Source organism: Propithecus coquereli, unplaced genomic scaffold (genome assembly GCF_000956105.1).
Source record: "Propithecus coquereli isolate 6110/MARCELLA unplaced genomic scaffold, Pcoq_1.0 Scaffold265, whole genome shotgun sequence".
Classification (NCBI taxonomy): domain Eukaryota; kingdom Metazoa; phylum Chordata; class Mammalia; order Primates; family Indriidae; genus Propithecus; species Propithecus coquereli.
The window spans coordinates 1,130,212-1,152,337 of NW_012148230.1; the positions used below are offsets into that span (position 1 = coordinate 1,130,212).

General features: G+C 37.4%; 1 protein-coding gene across 1 annotated transcript in view; it reads right to left on the minus strand.

The window, feature by feature from the left end:
- Positions 1-22,126, minus strand: part of FBXL17 (F-box and leucine-rich repeat protein 17) — a 533,407-nt gene that overhangs the window by 18,425 nt on the left and 492,856 nt on the right. Inside the window, exon 8 of the mRNA XM_012647377.1 lies at positions 6,868-7,010. Within this exon, the coding sequence (XP_012502831.1) occupies positions 6,868-7,010 (143 nt within the window). The remainder of the gene's footprint in view (positions 1-6,867; positions 7,011-22,126) is intronic.

The window sequence follows — 22,126 nt, forward strand, 5'->3', positions numbered from 1 at the left end:
GCCCTCAGGCACATTCCAACACAGCAATCTATTCACCCTACAGTATTTGGGGCACAGTAGTCTCTCTCCTTCCCTCCTTTTAAAAACAAACAATTTTGCTATACATCAATCCCATAACTGCAGCCAGAAAAACATAAGCAGCTACTTGTAGCACATTCCCTTAAAAAGTTCTATACAGCTGTCACTTTTCCTGAAGAAACAAACCAAACAAGTCTCAGCCTGGACATTGACTAGCTGTTTGACTTGGTAAATCTTTACTCTCTGTTCAAAATAAAGGACTGGTTCCTACCAGTCTCCAGGTTTCTTCTTCTTTTATGAGTTTGACTATCGTTTAATGAGTCCTAATGATTAAAAAAGAAATTCTATTATTTTTCAGAATTTCTGCCTGAGTTTCAGGAGGCTAGTTTTTCTAAGATCTTAGCTTGTGAATTTGAACTCATGGCTAGAATATTATCAACCTGTTGGGGCAGGTGGTTAATATATCAGCTATAAGAGCCCAAAGCAGGTATGTATACATGAATAATATAATAATGATGATGATAATAGTAGTTAACATTTCTTGAGTGTTTACAGTGTGCCTGACTTTGAGTTAAATGCTCTATTGCAATATTCATTTAATCTCATAACAAGCCTATAAGGTAAATATTATTATTCTCATTTTTCAGAAGTTGAGTTTGAAGCTTTTAGAGATTAAGTTGTCCAAGGTCTCATAGATAGTAAAGTGATGGAGGTAGAATTTAAAAACCTATCAATTTGACACTAATGCTCAGCAATTTAACCTCTTCTATGAAGCTCCATGCCAGTGTTTCTTGGTTTCGTATTTAAATACTGGAAAGGACTTTCAGTTACCACTTCTTAGAAGCTCAGGTGAATAGGGTTGGAGGAAGAGGCGATGGGAACACTTGAGTAAAATGAGCTTGAGAGGTAACCTCTAGATTTCAGCTGATGTGTTTTTCCCTCTTTCAATTATCAGGAATAATCAGGAGAGGGTTGTAAAAATGTGTTTTAAAGTGCTCCTGTGTGAAAATCACCTGGAGAAACTGTTTCATCAGCAAAAGGAACAAGATGCTGATGCTACGTGAAGGACTTTGGTTCAGATTTTAGAACCCCAGCCACTCTCTCGCCATTTTTCATCACCCCTTTCTTTTGGAGCCCACGGCACGGAGGGCTGTTCCGGTACTTGTTGTGTTGCCCACGACAGAGGACTGCACAGTCCGACCAACTCCTGCCCTAATTAGGACTTTTGTTTTCTTCACTTTATTTTCTTTGATATGGCATCAATTTTAAATCTTAAGTTTTGGCTGTGGGCAACCTGGAAACAGCTGTGCATACGTGGCTGGGAAGGGGGGGTCCTGCAGGTACACACTTTGTTTCATGGCTGAATTGCTACCAAAACAGTCCTGGACACAGTGCTCCACAAATTATTTTTCCCTTAAACTGATTTTTCCAGTTAGTTCTGTATATTAGTTACAGAGTCCTATATTATTTTCCCCATAGGGCTTTCCTGCTCATGATTTCTAAACAAGCTGATAAAAACTCCATTTTCTCCACAGAAATATTTAGGTTGTTGAGGCTTTCTTGCCATAATTACTTCCTGAGAAATGCAGTGGTCAATTTTTTCCTGAATATTTTTACACTATATTGGGCACACAAAACTTGGCCCTTGATATTTTAAGGTTGTAAAGCAGACTCCTGGCTTGAAAGAGCTGACTGGGTTTCTGTTACTTATTCTCTGTATTGGCCTCTCATTGATTTGATTAAAAAAATCTCTCTACCATTTAAATAAGGAACTCTGAATAAAAACCAGGATTTCTTATGTCCCAAAGAATATAACTACATTTATTAAAAGAAATCACTATTTCATTCCTCAGCTAAGAACTTCAGGAATGGGGGCAGGTGAGGAGAAAAGTCTTGGCAACGGCAGTTTGAGGAGAAATGAATTAATTCGATTATTTTCATGGTGTAGATCAATAGTCGTCAGCCTCCGCAGAGGCCCCTGGCCTGAAGGCAGCTGGATAATCAATAGGCTCACACAGAGGCAGCTCTCCTCCCCAGCAGCCTCTCTGATCTTTTCTGGGCAGACTCTTCACGCCTGTGTAATTCTAATTTATGTCAACTAGAAATCAAAGAAATTCCAAGAGGCTTTGGTCATAGGACATTGGGGTGGACCTTTCACAATCTATTTATGTCTACTCCTTAAGCAATGTGGCCCCCACGGTCCCCCAGGCGCCTCTACTGGCCAAGGTGAAGAAATCTCCAAGCAGAAGGGCAGCTACCTGCTCAGGGCCAAGGCAGAGGAGTGGCATTCGGTAAATCGAGGCACACTTTCTCCTTCCCATCTATAACTCCGCAGGGACATAAGAACTAAGCATTCTAAGCAAAATGCTTTGCCAAGAGTGGCTCCCTCAATAACGCTCTTTAATGATACCCCAGACGCTGGCATTTTCAAATCAAATGAACAGTGTATAAAATTAGTTCTGCATGAAGTTAAAAAAAAAATGGAAAGTGAAAGGGAGCTTTTAAAAGCTCCAGCATTTCTTCATCCAACTGCTTTTCACAAGGGTTTGGCATTTGAGAATTGCTACGTTTATGATGTTATTCACTGCTCATAATTCAGGCCTGTGTCTCCAAACTTCTGTATTAGCACACACTGCAGAGGTTTCCACCTCGACATTTTATCACCAGGGTCTCCCAAAACAGCCAGGCTGCCTCTGGCGAGGTCTGGTTTCTCAGCCAATGCCAGGCCACGGTGCTCCCTCCTTTCTCATCAACCTTGTTACCCCAAACATTTTTCATTAACCTTGAACATTGCCTTTCCATTTGCCCTACAGCTTTCCTGTTTTTTTTTTTTTTTTCCTTTTCAGTTTTGTTCTGCATCCAAACCGCTTTGTAAGATATGAGGAAAATATATTAGAAGAAACAGATCTATAGAGAATCTAGAATTCACTGAAGTCGTGAAAACAATTTCTACAACCAAAGCCACTGATTGACTACAATTGTGGAAACCAGAGTAAACATATTGCTCTTATTAGAGAGTCCCGTTGATTATACAAGTATTTTTAACTAAATCACCAAATAAATGTGAGTTAAGTTGATAGGTGATTTCGGGTCAACTCTAATTCCCAAGGTCAAGTAAGCCTTTGAACAATCTTTAAGAATATAAGCTCACCCCAATTCATCAAAGCCGTCTCACACAGCGTTTTCTTCTCTTGGTTCTTACAATGCACTAAAGTTTAGGAGATTAAGTGGCGAGAGCTTCAAAACCCTCTAACGTGCTTATCCATCCAGCAATCGGAAAAGCTACTCAAACAGGGACTTCTTAATGCACTTCCTGACTTTAAAACTGCACGGCGAATGCTGCATGTGCTGAATGACTGGAGGACTCCTCCCTAGGAATCACCGGCGTTGCAGCCACACAGATTGACTGCAGTTTAATGTGGCCATTGTTTGACAATCCAAGTACATGTCGCTTTCATCTGCAAAGAATATGTTTAATGCTTCTCTTCTGTTCTGGTTACCTAATGAGAGAGACAGAATGAAGAAAAACACCTTTTCCTACAACAAATACATTTTCTTATTCTAAAAATTCCTCAAAAGTTGAAGTGAGGGACAAATCACCAGTTTGGTAAAGTACAGCTTCTAATTTAAATATAGGTGGCCCCAAATGAAACTGACTGCAAGTGAAAGAAAATGCAACTAGACTTCGGTATTTCTCAGGAACACAGAACACCAGCGCAAGGACACACAGACCTCACAAACCCCATCTTTCCCTGGTGCAGGGATCCCACTGACAGCATTCCTGACCAGGGGTTAACTGTGTAGACGCTGAGGGCTCTTGCCTCTTCTTTGGCTTCTCCAGCTGGTGTGCAGAAAGGGAGAGGATGCTGATGAGTTTTACTAGTGGTTAGCAGATTTGGTTAAGGTTCAGGGAGAAGAGCGATAGGCCCAAATTCATTTTGTTCTTTAATGCTTTCTTGGTCCAGAAGATAAGATATTGAGATAAATAGTGGATCTTCTTCATACCCTAAGCATAGTTTTTCTCTGTTTCCTGTTTCTGTTCTTATTTTTCACCTTTATTTTTCTCATTATATTCTGTTTCCCTATTTGAACTGTCTTATTTTCAACTCACCCTTTTCTCCCACTGCAAATCTTTCTTGATTTCTGTACCTGAACACATGGTTAATAAGTTGATTCAAATACAGTGTCCCAGAGAGTATCAGTTTTTCATTGTAAAGTGTGTAGAAAGTGCTATTATTGACATTATATATATACATACATATATATACACACATATATATACATATATTTTGTATAAATAATAATATTTCAAATTTAGAAGAGGAAAAAGTACATAGGCAGTATCTTTTCTAATATGAGTTTATTTTTTCCCTCTCTAATTTTCTTTCAAAATGGGATAGTGGGCAATATAACTTTTTCTCATTTAGAAACTCAAACATCGCAGCACAGGTTAATATAATGACATCAATGATAAGAATAATCAGTAACACAACGCGTTTTATATACAACAGACATGATTGTAAGTGCTTTATATGTTAACTCATTTACATTTTTATAATTCTACAAGGCAGGTACTAGTATCATCCTCACTTTACCAAGGAGGAAATAGGCACTGACAGGCTAGGAAACTGCCCAAGATGACACCACTGGTAATTACAGAGCCCACATGTGACCTGAACTCTGGCTCCAAAGGCCATGTCCTCACTACTAACCTCTTCTTTGCTACTCAAATCTTTCTGTGAATCTTGATGGTAATTTAAAGTCTGGAGATGGATGGCATAATACAAAATCCGAAAGCTGAATAGCTGCTTTAATCTAGGTTTCCATCCAACTAAACCAATAAGCAGGTCTTTCTGTGCAAGAATTTACTTGTGCTTTGTGTGTGGTTTGGAAAAGTCTGCCATCCTCACAGAGCCTCTCACATTTGGCTCTGAGCTGCCTTTAAGTCTGAGGAAGACAGACAGCAAGGCTGAGTCCAGCATGTCCCTGGGCTGTGCTGTAGCAGGCGATGGCCAGACCGCATGGTCCTAGAGCCAGTGGGCTCTCAGAATAGCTCTCTGGTTGGAGAAAGGATTCAGAGGCCCCCGAAGAAAGGGCTAAAGCCCTCAGGGATACTGCTAATCTGAACAGCATCTCTATTTAATTGTGGAGTAATTTACATTTGGGTAGAAAAGAATCTATTCCTTAATTTAAAATCAGCAAAATGCTGCTCAGCAAGTATGTCTACAATAATCTGTACTAATTGGAACATATAACTTCTACAATTTATCTCTGAAGGTGGAGCTGATCTTAACAAACCTAAGAGTACAGACTAGAAATACAGTGATTTCTGAGAATGACCGTGAACACATAATACGTTTGAGTGCGTGCATTTTGGCGTCTTTGGTTAGATAGCATTCGTGTAGCAGTTCCTTTTGGTGGAAGCTGAGAAGCTCTACTGTTATTGTTTCTTATTTCTAGAGCACTCTGCCTATGGACCCTTTAACTTGTTTTAAAGGAAGTTATTCGAAAGTGACAGGGTTAGTAGCAGTGGTAGGTTAGTTATAGTGAGATTTGAGGGAGACTTGCAACCCCTGGATCTCAGTGCTGTTGCTTAGCTACAAAGTAAGTCGGCCTTCTCGGCTGGGCTGAGAATACATAATAAAATCTCTCTAAACATAACTAACTGGCAAAGGTCTAGTATAAGTTGGAATTTTAAAGCATTTGGAGGAAAGTCAATTAACAAAAATGACAAAGCACACAAAGGATTTGGACCATTCTTCTATTTGCCCCCAAATTTGCTACATTTAGAAAATACGTGCCCTTTGAGAGGCATGTATATTTAATTTCACATTCTTTTGCTAGATTTGTCCCTAATCACCATTTGCAAAAGCAGCACACATGCGTAAATTGGTATGAGATGACAGCACTTCCTTTGCAAGTATCCAAGGTAGACCTTTTCTAAGGAAGCAGTCCCCATGGCCGGAGACTGCCCCAAGGGTTGTACCAGAAGCACTGGCCACAGACTCCAAAGACCTGAGTGGGTGAAGTCTTGGCTGAGTATCCTTGAGCCAGTGACTGGTCTTTCTGAGTCCCCATTTTCTCCCCTTCACAATGTAAACAACTATTTCTTATACTTGTTATAGGGAAAACATGGAAGTAACAAAGGGGAAAACACCTGTGTTGTACCTGGTGATCAATATAGAGTTTTATTATCTTTATTCTCAATCTTCAAAGGGCCCTGTGTTAAATGTGGCACCATTTCCCAAACTCATGCTCGGGTTCCTGGCCAGCTCCACAGGCCTTTGGCAGGACCTCTGGGACCATTTCTGTTCACATGCTAGGAACAGCATCTGATGTGTGGGGAGAGGCAAATTCCCACATACCCCTCCTTGCTGGCCCTTTCTTAGCCCCAAATGGCCAGAATATATACATGTTGAGCACCAAAATTATACACTTGTGAAAAACCAATTTGGCACTGTTCTTTCCACCTTTACTGTTGTAGGAAACTTGGAACCCAGAATAGAATTTTATGGTTAGACCCTGCAAATTGCAGTTTGCCATGCAACATTTTTAATTTTGGTCCATGGACTCATAAATAGTCAACCCTAAGTTGACTGGGTATATGATTGCTTTTTCTTTCTGCTTAAGCACAAAATTCATTATTAAATAGAGAAATGCAAAAATAATCTCAGATTAGTTTAGAAAACCAGGCAAACAATGCAAAGCTATAATAGTGTATGTAAGTGTGTGTGTGTGTATGTGTTTGCATGTAGGGCATGGGGAGAAGGAAGGAGAGAGAATATATAACATCAAGCTATTAACTAGACTGAAATGTAGAAAACAAACAACTCGATAGACAATTCTTACTTTATCACATCTCATCAGCCCCAAATATCTCAGAGACTTGCTGCTCTGTGCGATCAGGGTGGCTCCTTGATCCGTAATTTCTTTACACCATCCAACGTCCACGGTCTCTATTGTCATGCTGTATCGCCCAATGGCTATCAATGCTGCAAGGAGGGACAGAGAGAAAGAAAGCACTGATGTTAGCAGTGTAAGGGATCTCTATCTTATTATGACCATTTCTCTCATTTCCTCACTAAATTTGTTCCTGAAATGTTGTGTGTAAATTAATGTTTTATATACTAAATTAAATTTGAAATGCTTTAGGAAAGCTTGCCTTATGACAAACCCTTTTGCAAAGTGAATAATCATTCCATAATTTCCCTTTCATTGGACACAACCTTTTATCAGCTTTATTCATTACGAGGTTACCTGTACTTTCAAACATTCATATCTGCAACAGGAATAAATTAAAATGAATTTCAGATATAACATTACAAAAAAAACCCCAAGTACTAACTAAATTTTAGCCAAGATAACTTTAATAATTTTTTAAAAAGAAAAACCTATGTAAACACCATTTTGAGATGTGTTATATTGCATGTGAATTTCTTTACCAATTGGTATAATTTTTTCCATCTGTTCATGACCTGTAAAATACAAGAGTATACAATATCTTTCACATCAGTGCTTCTTAGGACTGTTAGGAATTAAGAGTACATTACACATACAGCTGAATTTAATTGGTGCCTTGCTAGAGTGCAGTAAAGGGAATGCATTTGTTATGGTGAATTTCCTCACCATATCAAAAGTCTTCCTCCTATTAACATATAAAATGAAGCCTGTCATCTGAAAACTATGACGGTATCTCTTGACTGTTTAGCATTGTACCACTACTAAAGTGTAGACACTTATCCCGTAATCTACGATGCGCACTACTTATCACCGAAAACCTCCATAACCCATTGCCCTCTCGGAGCAACCAATCAGTGAATGTGGCTCTTTTCTACAGACTTCAGACTTGATAAACATGCACACCTCTACACTATGGAGCAGAAAACCAGATTTCAGGACCTCCAGCCAGAATAAGTTTATGGCGCATTGGTTTGTGAATGAAAACCCTGACACAATGCCACAAATATCAAAAAGAAATCAAAATGGTTTGTTAATTATTTCCTCATTCTAAGATAGCATAAGTTGATTTCTGTGACATTAAAGGCGGATGATATTTCCCAAAATGTGTTGACTAGATTGATAAGAACAGAGTAAATTACTCGCGCAAATAAATATTAACTCTTACAGCTCACAGAAAAGAATACTTGGCAAAATCTCTATGCTAATTACCTCAGTAAATTTTTTTTTTTCTCAAAAACTCGTGCCCATACATTCCAGTATCAAGGCCACTACCAAGTAGCTAGATATTTGGTGTTTATAAAAACAACACTCATCTCAGTGTTTTTCAGTGAAAATACCATAGAGGAAGGATTTTTTTTTTTTTTTTAAGTTCTTCATGCCACCAGTTTGTTAATGCTCTCATCTTTATACACGCTGTTTTGGCATTTAGAGTTTTCCAGGGGTATGGGGTGGAAATTTGCCAACTACTAAAGGTTTGCTAAAATAGTCTGAATAATGTTTTTGTGTAGTAGGAGCAATATTTCAGGTTAATCCCATTAATGTCCCTGACCTAAGAAAATTGTTCTCTCTGGTATTGTCATAGCTTTCATTGGTTATGATATCCTGAAAATCTCCTATGATGAATGAAGTAGCAGATACATAAAAGAAATTTCTTTCAATACAAAGTGCTCAAATTGTGATTTCCAAAGATGATAAAGCACAAGTTGTAGGGTGGCCCAAGGTCAGCAGATTGTGTGCAGTTGCTTTATTGAGGTTTGAGGCTAGAACATGAAAGCCCCGTACTAACCAGAATAAGGCAAATCAAATGGTATGAGAAGCTTTGGAATATATGAGCAGATGAAGAGTCAATAGATATCAACTCTGGGTGGTAAAATCACTGCTTTGGTGTTTTCCTTCTTTTTTCTTTTGTTGTACAAATTAAAATACACAATAAATAAGACAACTGAAGATAAATCAGGGTATTCAGGTTTTGTTTTGAGCTAGTTCTATTACTGAAGTTAGAATTAAATTTTATTATTTCTTAACTCATTCATTTATCCAATAAATACCTCATGAGCTCTAGAGCATTTCTGCCAACATTTATTAACTACTTTAAATGTGCCAGCCCTGGGCTAAGAATTTCAGGTGCATTATCTGATTTAATCCTCACTGCAACCCTGTGAAGTCTTATTGTTATTTCCACTTTAATGATCAGGAAATGGAGTCCCAGGGAGACTGAATAACTTTTCTAGTGTCACAGGATAGTAAGTGGGGGAGTGGGTTTTAAGTTGGGAAGCGGCTCTCAGCCCTGGCTGCACATGAGGTCTACCAAATCCAAACCATGGGGCTAGGCACCTGGCAATTCTCACAGGCGGCACCACCAGTGACAGAAGTGTGATGTGACACACCCAGCCTGTGCTGGGCACTGGCAATACAAAGATGCATGGAGTTCCAAGGACAGTGGCGTGGAGGGGGGGTTGGGTAGAAATGAGGATCAGCCAAGTAAACAGTCACAATACGGTCCTCATCCCTCGTCTCTTCCCATTCCTAACTCCTCACCTTTCAGACCTCAAGTCAAAGGCCAGCTTCTCAGAACTGATCACGTTATTATTTACTGCTATTGAGAATGTTCTTATTGATTTATGTACTTTTTTTATGGCCCACTCCCCCATTAGAGTGACAGCTCCTATTCACTGCTGCATGCCCAGAACCCACATATGCCTGGTTCAGAGCAGGTTCTTAAAAATATTAGTTCAATACACTAATGGCTATAATAGAGGAATGCTAAGGGGGCATGGCATGGGAGCCACTCATTCTTCAGGGGAGGAAGCCCTCATGGAACAGATCAGATGAGACAGGTCTTGAAGAATGAATAAGGATTCTCCAGAAAAACAAGGAGTGAGGTCAAATATGTTGGGCAAAGGGAACAGCATGTGTAAAGGTGGATGAAAAAGCACGGGGGAGATGCAGGTCATTCTGTGTGGCTGAGGTAAAAACAAGTACAAGAAAGTGGCAAGAATCATTCCAGAAATATTGATGCAATGATTAACAGCACCGAAGTAGGCACAAGGGATACAGAGTAGCATAAACAAGCAGAGTTCTTGATGTCATGAAGCTTCTGGTCTAGTAGAAGAGACACATGTAAAACAAACAAACATAAAAGTAAATATAACTCTAAATTATGAGAAATGCTCTGAAGGAAACGGACTGATTACTGCGGCTGAGAATAACATTTAGATGGGGGGCATCAGGGAGGGTCTCTCTGATGAAGTTTCTCTTCATCCCTCAAACAGCCCTCCAGAACAATACCCATTTTAGAGGTAAGAAAACCGAGGTTAAATATCATAGCTCACCAAGGCCCCAACTCTAATAAAGTGGCAGAACCACAGTAATTTACTCTGTTCTTATCAATCTGGTCAACACATTTTGGGAAATATCATCCACCTTTAATGTCACAGAAATCAACTTATGCTATCTTAGAATGAGGAAATAATTAACAAACCATTTCGATTTCTTTTTGATATTTGTGGCATTGTGTCAGGGTTTTCATTCACAAACCAATGCGCCATAAACTTATTCTGGCCGGAGCACTCCAAAGCCGGTGCTCCTTCTGTTAGAGCGGCAGCGCCCAGGGTGGGGTTAATTCTGCACATACCTCTTTACCACTATTCAAGACTTGAACGTTACAGCTTATAGGTAGCTAAGCATTTGCCCTGTGACCGTGACAGGAATGGTCATGGAATCTTTTGGCTCCAAAATATATACCTGTCTCTGAAAATATCATGCCTTTGGAAATTTTTTCATTGTTGTTCACAAGCTAGCTGTGAAAACTGTAGTGTGGTACAGTTCTATGTTCACTTCTAGCCTGACTATAAATACTTAGTAGATATCTGGCCTCAGGAGGACATTTAACTTTTATGAGTCCCAGCTTCCTCACGTGGTCAATGGGGATGTTGACTATATGTCCTGACTTCTTCACAGGATTGGTCTGAAGTTCAAATGAGGTAATAGATGTGAGGGACTTTGTGTTACATAAATGCCATGATTTGGTATTTTCCTAAACCATCCTACAGTGGTGCAGTTGATATAAAATGAAAACACTTAAAAGAGTTTTAAAAAAATAAAAGGTTCTGGGAAAATGAGAACATTATGTAGTACTTAGTCATTATGTCACTGCTAGAGTTCTGGAATGGCCTCCTCTCCATCGGTGATCATGAACTTGTAGTCTGTACCTGGGCCGATAGGGCTGGAAAGGTAAAGTATGATTACTACCTTCATTAGGGGCTGTTGACACATTTCTGTGGTATTTATCGAACCTTGAAAAGGGATAAATTGTGCAAGACTAATTCCTAATTCCAATGTAATTTTAATATACTTTTTATGTGTTAAGTGTAACTAATGAAGAAAAACTTTAAAAAAGTATACAAATTAAAACTGTAGTTCAGTAATTTGTATGCTGATCAAAGATATACATTAACCTATTAATAGTCATTTCCATAGGCATATAGGTGACAGACAGAATGACTGAAAGATATATGCACATATGCACATAATTTTGATGAAGAAATTCCACTTAAAGGAATCTACCCTGAAAATATACTTCTAATGGTACAAAATTGCATATATATAAGTTTATTTATTGGAGCATTCATCGAAATTGCAAAATAATGGAAACAGCCTAAATATCTACATATAGGAGTGTGGTTGAAGAAACTATGCTACACTCACACAATTTAATACTGTACAGCTGTAAAAAATGAATAAGGAAGATTACTAGGAACTAATTTGGAATGATTTCAAAATCATTAAAGTGAAAAAAGCAAAGTGCAAAAGAGTTTATATGGCGTGCTACCATCCTTCATTTAAAACAAAAGGGAATATAATAAAATACATATGAATCTGCTCATTTGTGCAAAAGTAATATGGAAAAGATAAACTCAAACACAAAAGATTGTTTCTACCAAAACTGTTGGTAGAAAAGAAGAGTAAAGAAGGAGGCACAGAAAGTCAGGATGGGGGTGTGAAGAAGGAAATACACTTCTTACAGTATCTCTTTTTTATATAGCTTTGACTCTCCGAACCATAGTAATGCTTTACATCAGCAGTCCCCAAACTTTTTGTCACCAGGGACCTGTTTCATGGAAGACAATTTTTCCACAGACTGGGGTGTGGAGGGGGGATGGTTTTGGGATGATTCAAGCGCATTACATCTATGGTGCAGACAAACCTCTCTGCTAGTGATAATCTGTGTTTACAGCTGCTCCCCAGCGCTAGCACCACCGCCTCGGCTCCACCTCAGATCATCAGGAGATTCTCATAAGGAGCACACAACCTAGATCCCTTACACATGCAGTTGACAGTAGGGTGCACGCTCCTGTGAGAATCTAATGGCCCCGCTGATGTGACAGGAGGCGGAGCTTATGCGGTGATGCAAGCGACGGGGAGCGGCTGTAAATACAGATGAAGCTTCAGCTCGCTCACATGTCGCTAACCACTGCTCACCTCCTGCTGTGTGTCTGGTTCCTAAGAGGCCACAGACCAGGATCGGTCCACAGCCCGGGAGTTGGGGACCGCAGCTTTACATACTTCCCCGAATAAAAAGTGTAGAAGAACCCAAAGAAGAATACAAATAGTAACAAATGAATCCAATTCTATTATAAATGAACAGCATAACCTCCCAGGTGAATAATACAACTACAAAAAGGGGATGGGAATTAAGAATTAGTTTAAGTTGCTTTGGAAAACATTTTGATTGCATATTCTAAGACGAAAACCAAAAAGAACTGTAAGCAAACACTGTACTCCAGTTAGTAAATCTATTTCAATTACTTAACTACTTTATGTGTAATCTAGGAATGGAAACAATGCAGCCAAGCTTTTCATTGTTAAAGAAGTTACCAGTAAGAAAATGGGAGAGGCTTATAATGAAGCTTGCGGTACTAAATTGAAATCAGAGGTATTAGAATGAATTCATAGCTTTCAGTATACACATACACATATAGATATAGAAATAAATAATATGGTGTTTTTGTATGTCTGGTTCAGTACACGTATGTATATTTCCTAGCTCTTCTGAGAGAGACTAGGAGTAATGGTACTGTAGTAGCCCTCAGATCCTGGTTTCCAAATACCTTCTCCAATAAGAGGATCTTCTTTGAGAAATTGTTGATTCCAGGACTGGGGCAGGGAAAATACAACATGAGTCTGGAACATCTTATGATGTCAGAAAAATTAGTGCTTTAAAAAGAATGAGGGCATGTCAAAAGACACAGGCTACAATCTGAAGGAGCTGCCAATGGCCAGAGCTGGAACAATTTGGGCATTAAAATAAATAATGATAATATTGGATTATAGTTAACAAATTAAGTATCCACGAGTCCGTACTGATACAAATAATCAAATGAATAAATAAATAAATAGGCAAGGAGGGAAACCTCTTCCTTACTGAAGAATTCCAATTAATAAATATAGATGGAATGAGCAAAATACAAAAATATCATCAGGCAAAGACCACAGTAATAATCATTACAGGTAAGATCCACCAATGGATGCTCAATGCAGTTGGTGAAAGTTGGAGGAGAAACAATATTGCTGTAACGTCAAAGATATTTATAAATTGCTGAGGGGAAAATTCTAACTTTACAGGGGAGAGAACAGCAGACACCACGTTAACCTTAACCAAACGATCAAGGTTAACATCACCAGTAATACCACATACAAACATCATGCATCCCTTTATCACTTCTGCAGTACTCCTACCAAAATGAATAACCTCAATTTACTCATAAGAAAACATTAGACAAACCCAAAATGAGAAACATTCTACAAATTAATTCACTGCTATTCATCAAAAGGGTCAAGGTGATGAAATACAAAAATAGAATGAAGAACTGTCACATTGGAGGAGACTAAGGTGACCAATGTGGGATCCTGGATTGGATCCTGGAACAGACAAAGAACTTAGGAAAAAACTGGTAAAATTTAAATAAGATTTGTAGTTTAGTTAATCTTACTGTTTCAATGTTAATTTCTGGCTTTGATAATTATATTATGGTTATATAAGTTGTCACCCAGGTTAGCTAGGTGAAGAGTATGAGTGAACTCTACTATTTTTGCAACTTTTTTGTAATTCTAAAATTATTTCAAAACAGAGTTAAAAAAAGCATGGATAAGCTAATAATAGATAACAAATGAATTAAGCAGAGGACTAAAATTTTCTAAGTGAAAACAGGTATTTTCACAATGAAACATCTGAGATATAAATGTTAGGACTAAAAATAACTTTTTCCTCATAGAAAGAAGATTAGTCATACAAATGCATTAACAAGTGACCTGCATGTACCATTTTGTCCTTTCGAGTTCTATCTTCTGCTACGGATCTATGTACCTGTAATAAAATCAGAAGAAAAGCCCTACTGCTTAAAAGAATTAGGGTTAAAATTTAACAGTAGGATTAACATCTTTCATGTAATACTTCGATAAAAGCCATTTGCAAAGAAATTTCTTGGCATGGTTACAAAGGGATAAATATGAAAAGTGCTCTTCTTTTTAGAAGCCACAGAAGCTCCCAAAACAAAGAAATGACAGTTTCAGAGACATTTGTTGTTGTGTTGTTGGTCCCTGCAAAAGCTCCCTCCACCCCGCAGGGACTACAGCGGTGGTTCCTAACCCTGGCTGTTCCGGAGAATGGCAGGTGCCTAGTCAAAGCACAGATACCCGAGTCCCACCCCTGGAGATTCTGACTCCGGAGAAGCTATAAAAGCTTCCGTGATCCTGATGCACAGCCATGGCCGAGAACCACCGGAACAGAATAACCTACAACTCGGGGCAAAGTCAGTCAACTAAAAACAAAAGAGCTCAAACAAAAGAGCTCACTTTTAAGGATATAAATAGCTTATATGTTCTGATACTTTAAAACAATGTGGTCCCTCAAATAGTAGTTTTACTGTTATACAATACTTTTAATCTCTTTACTTCTAATTTATGTCCTTTCATTCCATGTTTATACGTTATTACATTCTTCCTCTTAAGTGTAGTAAACCCAATACTGACCACACTCTAAAGTATTTCCAGATTGTCCTTTTTTGTCAATAATTTCCTTTTCTTCATTGCATTTATTTTATATTTCCAATGCAGCACTTATCAGTTTGTTTCATATTAAAAGTATTTATCATCATGTTTATCTTCCTCACTAGATTATGACGTCTTTGAAGCAGTGAATGGGAGTATGCTCTATCTAGGACCTCTGAATCACTGAAAATCAAGTGTCATTTATTTTTCATATTTTTAATTAACTTTTTGGAAGCATAATTACATGTACAAAGTTGCACAGGTCTGAAGGTTGCAAGTTGTTGAATTTTAACAAAGTTAACACAGCTGTGTGACAGTATCCAGATTGAGAAACAGAGTGTGATCAGCGCCCCTGAAGTCCCTTCATCCCCATTTCAATCAATAAGAATAACCATTATCTTGACTTCCAACCACACATATTAGCATTTCTGTTTTTGAACTTTAAGCAAACAGAACCAAACACCACATGCTCTTCTGGGTTTTTAGTTACCCATTATGTTTGTGATATTTACCCACATTGTCATGTGTACTGGTAGTGTTACGTATTCATCCTCGATGCTATGTAGTATTTCATTCTATTAACGGACATTTGGGTAGTTTCCACTTTGGAGCTGTTACAGATAATGCTGCTATACACATTAGCATATATGTCTTTATGTGGGCATATGTTTTCATTTCACTTGGGTAAATACCTAGGAGTGGAATTTCTGGGTCACATGGTAAGTGTATGTTTATCTTTATGAGAAACTGACAAAATATTTTCCAAAGTGGTTATACTATTTTGCATTCCCACCAGAATGTGTGAAGGTTCCAGTTTCTCCACATCCTTGCCGATACTTGGTAATGTATGTCTCTTTGATTCTAGCCATTCCAGTGGGTATGTATTGTTACTTCATTGTGGGTTTTAATTTGCATTTCCCTAAGGATTAATGGTATTGTGTATCCTTTCATGGTGTAATACATTTTTTTAAAAATCCTAGCATAGTGTTTCTATCTTTGCAAGTACTTAGTAGATATTTATTAAGTTACATTGATGAAGAAAGGAAAACAGATAATTTTTCTATTATTAGACTATAGCAAAGCATGATTTCATGTAATTTGAAGGAAAGTACTAGTAAAATAAACATAGTCTATTCTTAGAGACATGAAAGTTAAAAAAGTAAATTCAGGGAAAAAATAAGTTTATAGAATTTTTTTTCAAATGATCAGGTATTTGTGAAAATTTTAAAGACTGTGGAACTCTGAATCTCTGAAAATCAAGTGGAAAATACATACATTAATAATAAAACAATTGCTCACCAATGGCGGACAGATACATTAGAGAGTGAAAACTTTGAATTGTGCTATCGTTTTCAAGATGCTGCATGCATATGGGAACATTCACTTTACATAACTCTACCTATTAAGTTCAGAATAGCAACAAACAAATATTTTCTGACTCACAAAAGGAGCAAACTGGCTGTGGCCCTTGACCTTTCTGGGAAGAGACTCTCCTGCCCTATATACATCCTGAAACAGAAATGTAAGCCTTATTTATAGGTTGCCTCTGCTTTCCTTCCTATGAGATAAACGAGTTGGTGGAAAAGCAAGTTCAAGTAAATAATTTTTTTTAAAGCGTCTTTTAATGCCTCAGTAGCAAGGAAAGCCATTTTCTCCCTTTTCCCTTCCTATTTATTTTTATTTTACAAACAGAAAGACACAAATCTGGGTATGTAGAAACTATTTCTTATTATGTGATTTCCAAAAATGTAATAAACAAGGGCTGTATTTAGAACTAACCTACATTTAACAAGAATCTGATCCACTGCTCTGTTTTTAGTGGTGCGATATTTGGTGGTAACCAACCCTTTGAGTGGAATGTTAGGTTCCCCTGACAATCCCCCTTATTAAATTTTAGAATTCAAGATGAGGAAGAAAAAAAAGCCTTACCACTCTAACATTAGCTGAGAACCTCAAAATCCCTAGTTCAATGATTCTTTTTTATTCCAGCCTGCATAAATACATATATTACTTATCAAAGAATTATGCATCCTTTTCAAAATCCTGACATTATATTAGATTTCCTCATGTTATGAGAAGTGAATTCTGGGTTTAAATACATTAGTTCATAGATACGAAAAAATACATTTATGTCTCTGTCAAATATCTGCCTTGTCCACATTCGTGAACTGAGTTTTCCAGATCACTATAAAGGCAAAGCATCAGTTTCAAGCAGGTCTCAGATACAAAAATTTGTCTGACCCAGTGTGCAGCAGAGTAGGATGTGATTTTAGTGACCACTACTTAGGAGACACCAACATTGGTGAAAACATACATGCTGTCAGGCTGATCAATAAACATTATAAAAGTATCTTGATATCGAAGCAAAGGAAACCAGAGGAAGAGAGACGAACATGGGGGGATAATAGCAAAGTGAACAGATGATCTCTTCTTTCATTCAACAAATACTAATTGAGTACCTGCTATGTACCAGGTAATGTTTTAAGAGCTGGTGATAAAGAGATAAAATCCCTGCCCTTTGGAGCTTATATTCTGAATACAAATCTATAAGTGGAATATATAATTTATCACCAGGTGAAAATTATTTGGAGAAAAATAAAGCAGGGATCAAGGTGAGAGTATTGCAATTTTAACTAAGGTGGCCAGGGAGGGCCTCACAAAAAAAAGTGACATTTGACCAAAAACTTGAAGGGACAGAGGAGCAAGCCACACAGATATCTATGGGAAAGTCATTTCATGTAGAGAAAGTCTAGGGCCAAGGCCATGAGGTGGGAAGATTGCTGGTTTCTTCTAGAATGATGAAGAATAGCTAAAATAGATCAGGGAATTAATGGAGAAGAGGGTGGAAAAAATCATTTTGTAGGCCATTTTAATCATACTGGATTTCACTCTAAATAAAATGGGAATCCACTGAAAAATTTGGGGCAGAGGAGTGATACGATTTAGCTTAAATTTTCAAAGAACTGCTCTGGTTTCTGGGTTGAGAAAAGACTATAAGGAGGCAAGAACAGAAAGAAGCAGGGAGACCAATAAGGAGGCCACTGCAAGTATCCAAGCAAGATGTGATAATGGATTGGCCCAGGCTGCATGGTAGAGATGGAGAGAAAGGGTTGAATTTTGAATAGATTTTAAAGATAGGACCAATAGTATTTGCTCATGGATTGGATGCAGAATGGGAAAAAGAGGAGTCAAGGATGTAAAAAGGAAAAAAATCTTTTCTTGACACTTAGATTTGTAAGAAATTTCTTACATGGGATTTTACATAGTTGCTCTTTGTGTCCTTGTGAGTCTAAGTGTCCTTATATTGGTAGGAATATACTGGTTTCTTCTACTAGATATAAACTCCACTGAGGGGGTAAAGACCACCCTTATTCATCTCTGAATAGTCACTGTCTGGCATAAAGCCTTTATTTATTAGCATTCAATATATAAAATGTTCATTTAACTATAGATGCCCCTCGACTTACAATGGGGGTATGTCCTAATAAACCCATTATTAGTTGAAAACACAGTAAGTTGAAAATGTATTTACTACACCTAACCTATTAAACATCATAGCTCAGTCTAGCCCACCTAAATGGGCTCAGAACACTTACCTTAACCTATACTTGGCAAAATCATCTAACACAAAACCTATTTTACAACAAAGTTGTTAGATATCTCATGTAATTTATTGAACACTGTACTGAAAGTGAAAAACAGAATGGTTGTAGGAGTACTAGAAGTACTATCTCTACTGACTGTGTATCGCCTTTCCACCATTGCAAAATTGAAAAATAATGAGTCAAACCATTGCAAGTCAGGGACTGTGTATATATATCTTAGATATCACAATTATAAGCATTTAGAAAAAACTCAAAAAGTAGTCTTGTTTATTCTCTAGAGTTCACACTCATTCTTTAATTCTAAAAATACTTATTGAGTAGCTTCAAGTATATCGGTCACTGTGATGACTACAGGTGTCTTTGGGGAGATTATAGGTAATATATATTTTTTCTTATATGTTTTTATATTTAATATTTTTCAATACTGGCATGTTTTATTTTTACAAAGTAAAAAAACCCCAGCTTTTAAAAGGTTTCTACTGGATAGATCAGTTAATTTTACCAGAGTAAAACAAATAACTTGACATTTCCTACAGTGGGTTTCCTATCTAACCCAGTGCTTCTCAAGCCAAACATACACATTTACTGGTGACAAAATCCAACACCTAAAACTATGTGAAATCATGTGAAAAAAAGCATAAAGCTATTTACAAACTAAAACTATACACAGAAAGTACAGTTCAATTATTTCTCCCAAACTGTAACCAGAACAGTTGTAAGCCAGAGGCTATTTTCAGCTTAGATACTTGCAATAATTTTTGCTTATGGGCATTTCTGCCATAAGAAAGGCAAAGGAAATAAAAGACATGAAATTTAAAGCTTTTCAATTGAAGTTTTGATAGTTTAGTGGAGAACTAGATTAAAATATAGAGAATACTAAACTTCCTATATTCTTTGTTGTTGATTTTCCCTATAATTTTCCTACCAATGGCCCCTTCCACTGCCAGTTTGCTGCCTGATATACCTGTCTGTCTTTCAGAAAGTCCAGCTATTATTTCAACCCCAAAATCCAGCAAGGGGGTTGTGAGTATCATCACCATTCTAGGGACTAATAAAAAATAGGGGAAAAAAATCAAAGAAATGGGAGGTAGAAAAAGAAAGCACAAGAGAAAGTAACAAAGAGGAGAGGGAAAGGAAAGACATCGAGGAAAAAAAAAGAAATTAAGGTGCATGGAATAAGTAGTACAGAGGCCACTGAAGGGAGAGGCACAGTTCTGGATCTTCTCAGCTGGGAGCTTAAACCACGCACACAAGCACACGTGTGCATGTGTGCACACAAACACAGATACATGAACACACATTTATCTCTAGCCCCCACACATTTATCTCTAGCCCCCAATCCATGGGTAGATAGATTCACCTTGAAGCTAATGAAGGTTGAGCTTCAGGGTTTATCACTTACATAGACCTTTACATTATAAGGGCCTTGGTCCTAGAAATGTGTTCATATGATGATATATTTTTGCAAAATGTGTGAAAACAAGACACTGTTGTATTCCTTTTCTTAAAGAGAGACCTCAAACTGTATAGATCTCAGGCTCTGCAAAATCCTGAATCTATCCCCGACCTAACCAAGAATATTCTGATTTAGTAGGCATGGGGATGGAATCCTATGTCTTCTTTTTTTTTTTTTTTAAATGTCACTAAGTGATTTTGATACACAGCCAGGTTTGGAAATCACTGACGAAGGACTACAGACTGATCAGTTTAATGAGTTCCTGATATCTAGGTAGTATTTCTTTCTGGAGCTTTGCCACCATTGATTGGGACATAAACCATACAACACACTACGTAGTTTGGAAAAAGCTGACAATTGGCAACATTTACTTCCACATTGCAGTGATGAATCACGTAACCCTCTGTGCCGAGTAATTAATTATCCATTTGTATGTCCTGGCTGTAGCGATACAGTTCTTTCCAACGAGGAAGGAAAGGAATTTGGACATAACATTAACAGTTGTTAATACCAAGCAAATAGAGTAAATTGGATTTATTAAAAAGAGTATGTGTGTGGATTTTTCCCTAGGAGTTGATATAATTTGTCTAGCTTTCTAATTATAGCTGGGACAGAAAACAGCTGAACCCAAAGACCTCTCACGGTATCTAATAAACTTTTACTTACAGGTAGAACATTTCTTGGGTTGGAGAATGACAAATAATTTACTAAGCTTTTCCTCAAAGATAGCTAAAGGTGTTTCACCTATATCCAGCTGATGAATTAGCTTTAGCTAATAATCAGTGTCATGAGACAGGGAAGAAGCAGCCTGTAATTACTTTGAAAGGAATGAAGGAACTGATCTGATAAAGAAACTAAATCAGCTAATTCCTCTAGTGGCATACTGAATGGGAGAGAAGCTTACTTTATTGCAAGTTTAAAGTGAGGCAAAGACGGGGGACATTGGTAGTTTCTACCTGCCTGACATTAATTCTCACTTCATCCTAACAAACCCTCACTTTTCCTTTCCATAAGATCCAGTTTGGGGACTGCAGTCAAAGGCTCCCTGCCTTTTGAAGGCTGGGGGTGGGCATAGGTCCCAAATCTGACTAACCAATCTTGGTTGCAGATATCTGAATCCTGCCTGGAATGACTTAAGGAAAACAGCTGGAGCCGATCCATCCTGGGGAACTTCCCTAAAGAGACAGTTACTAGTCCCAGCTACCTAGAGGTTCCTTGTTCTTGTCCTTTCCAAGGCTTTTTAGCTTCTATTTTGATTCTAGGATTTACTCCATTTTCTTCCAATATATTACTTTGCTTTTGTTCTTTGTTTTATTTTTACCTAAAATAGCCTTTGTTGGTTTCTCTTACTTGCAACTGAGACAGAAAACTATGTATACAACAACTATGTTATTTCCTACGATAACATAAAAATTTCAGAAGGATTTTCAACAATGCCCAGCTGAAAGAGTCAGAGCAGCAGAAAACATAAATATGGCTTATTTAATAAACATTTGTTTTATTGGGAGATATTACTGAAATATCTATATTCACTTTTTTAGCAGTCAAATTAAAGTAACCTTATTTAGTTCCCCATGATGTCTTTTCAAATTTTTCAAACAATACTCCATTGATTTTATAAAAATAGGACAACTTATTGCAAAAATTAATAAGGTATAAAAAAACTTTAAAATTACCCCAAATTCCACTGTCCAGAAATATTATCACTAATATATAATAAGCATTCTCCTAGCACCTTCTGCTTATAGATAGATCAAAAGAAAGACAAAAATAATTTCAGAAATCTTACATAATTACACATGCTTTAAAAAAAGTATGTTATTTGCTTTTACTTAAATTTAACCAAAATAAAGAAACTGAATTGCAACTAAAAGCATCACAGAATTTTAGCCAAATGGTTATCATAAAAGATAATGATTTTTAAAAGAATCTACATAAATTAATAAATTATGAAACCTTTAATAATTTGGAGTAATTTTAAAAGTTCTATACTTTAACCTCAGGCAGAATCTATTGAATCCCTTTCAGGAAAGATGAG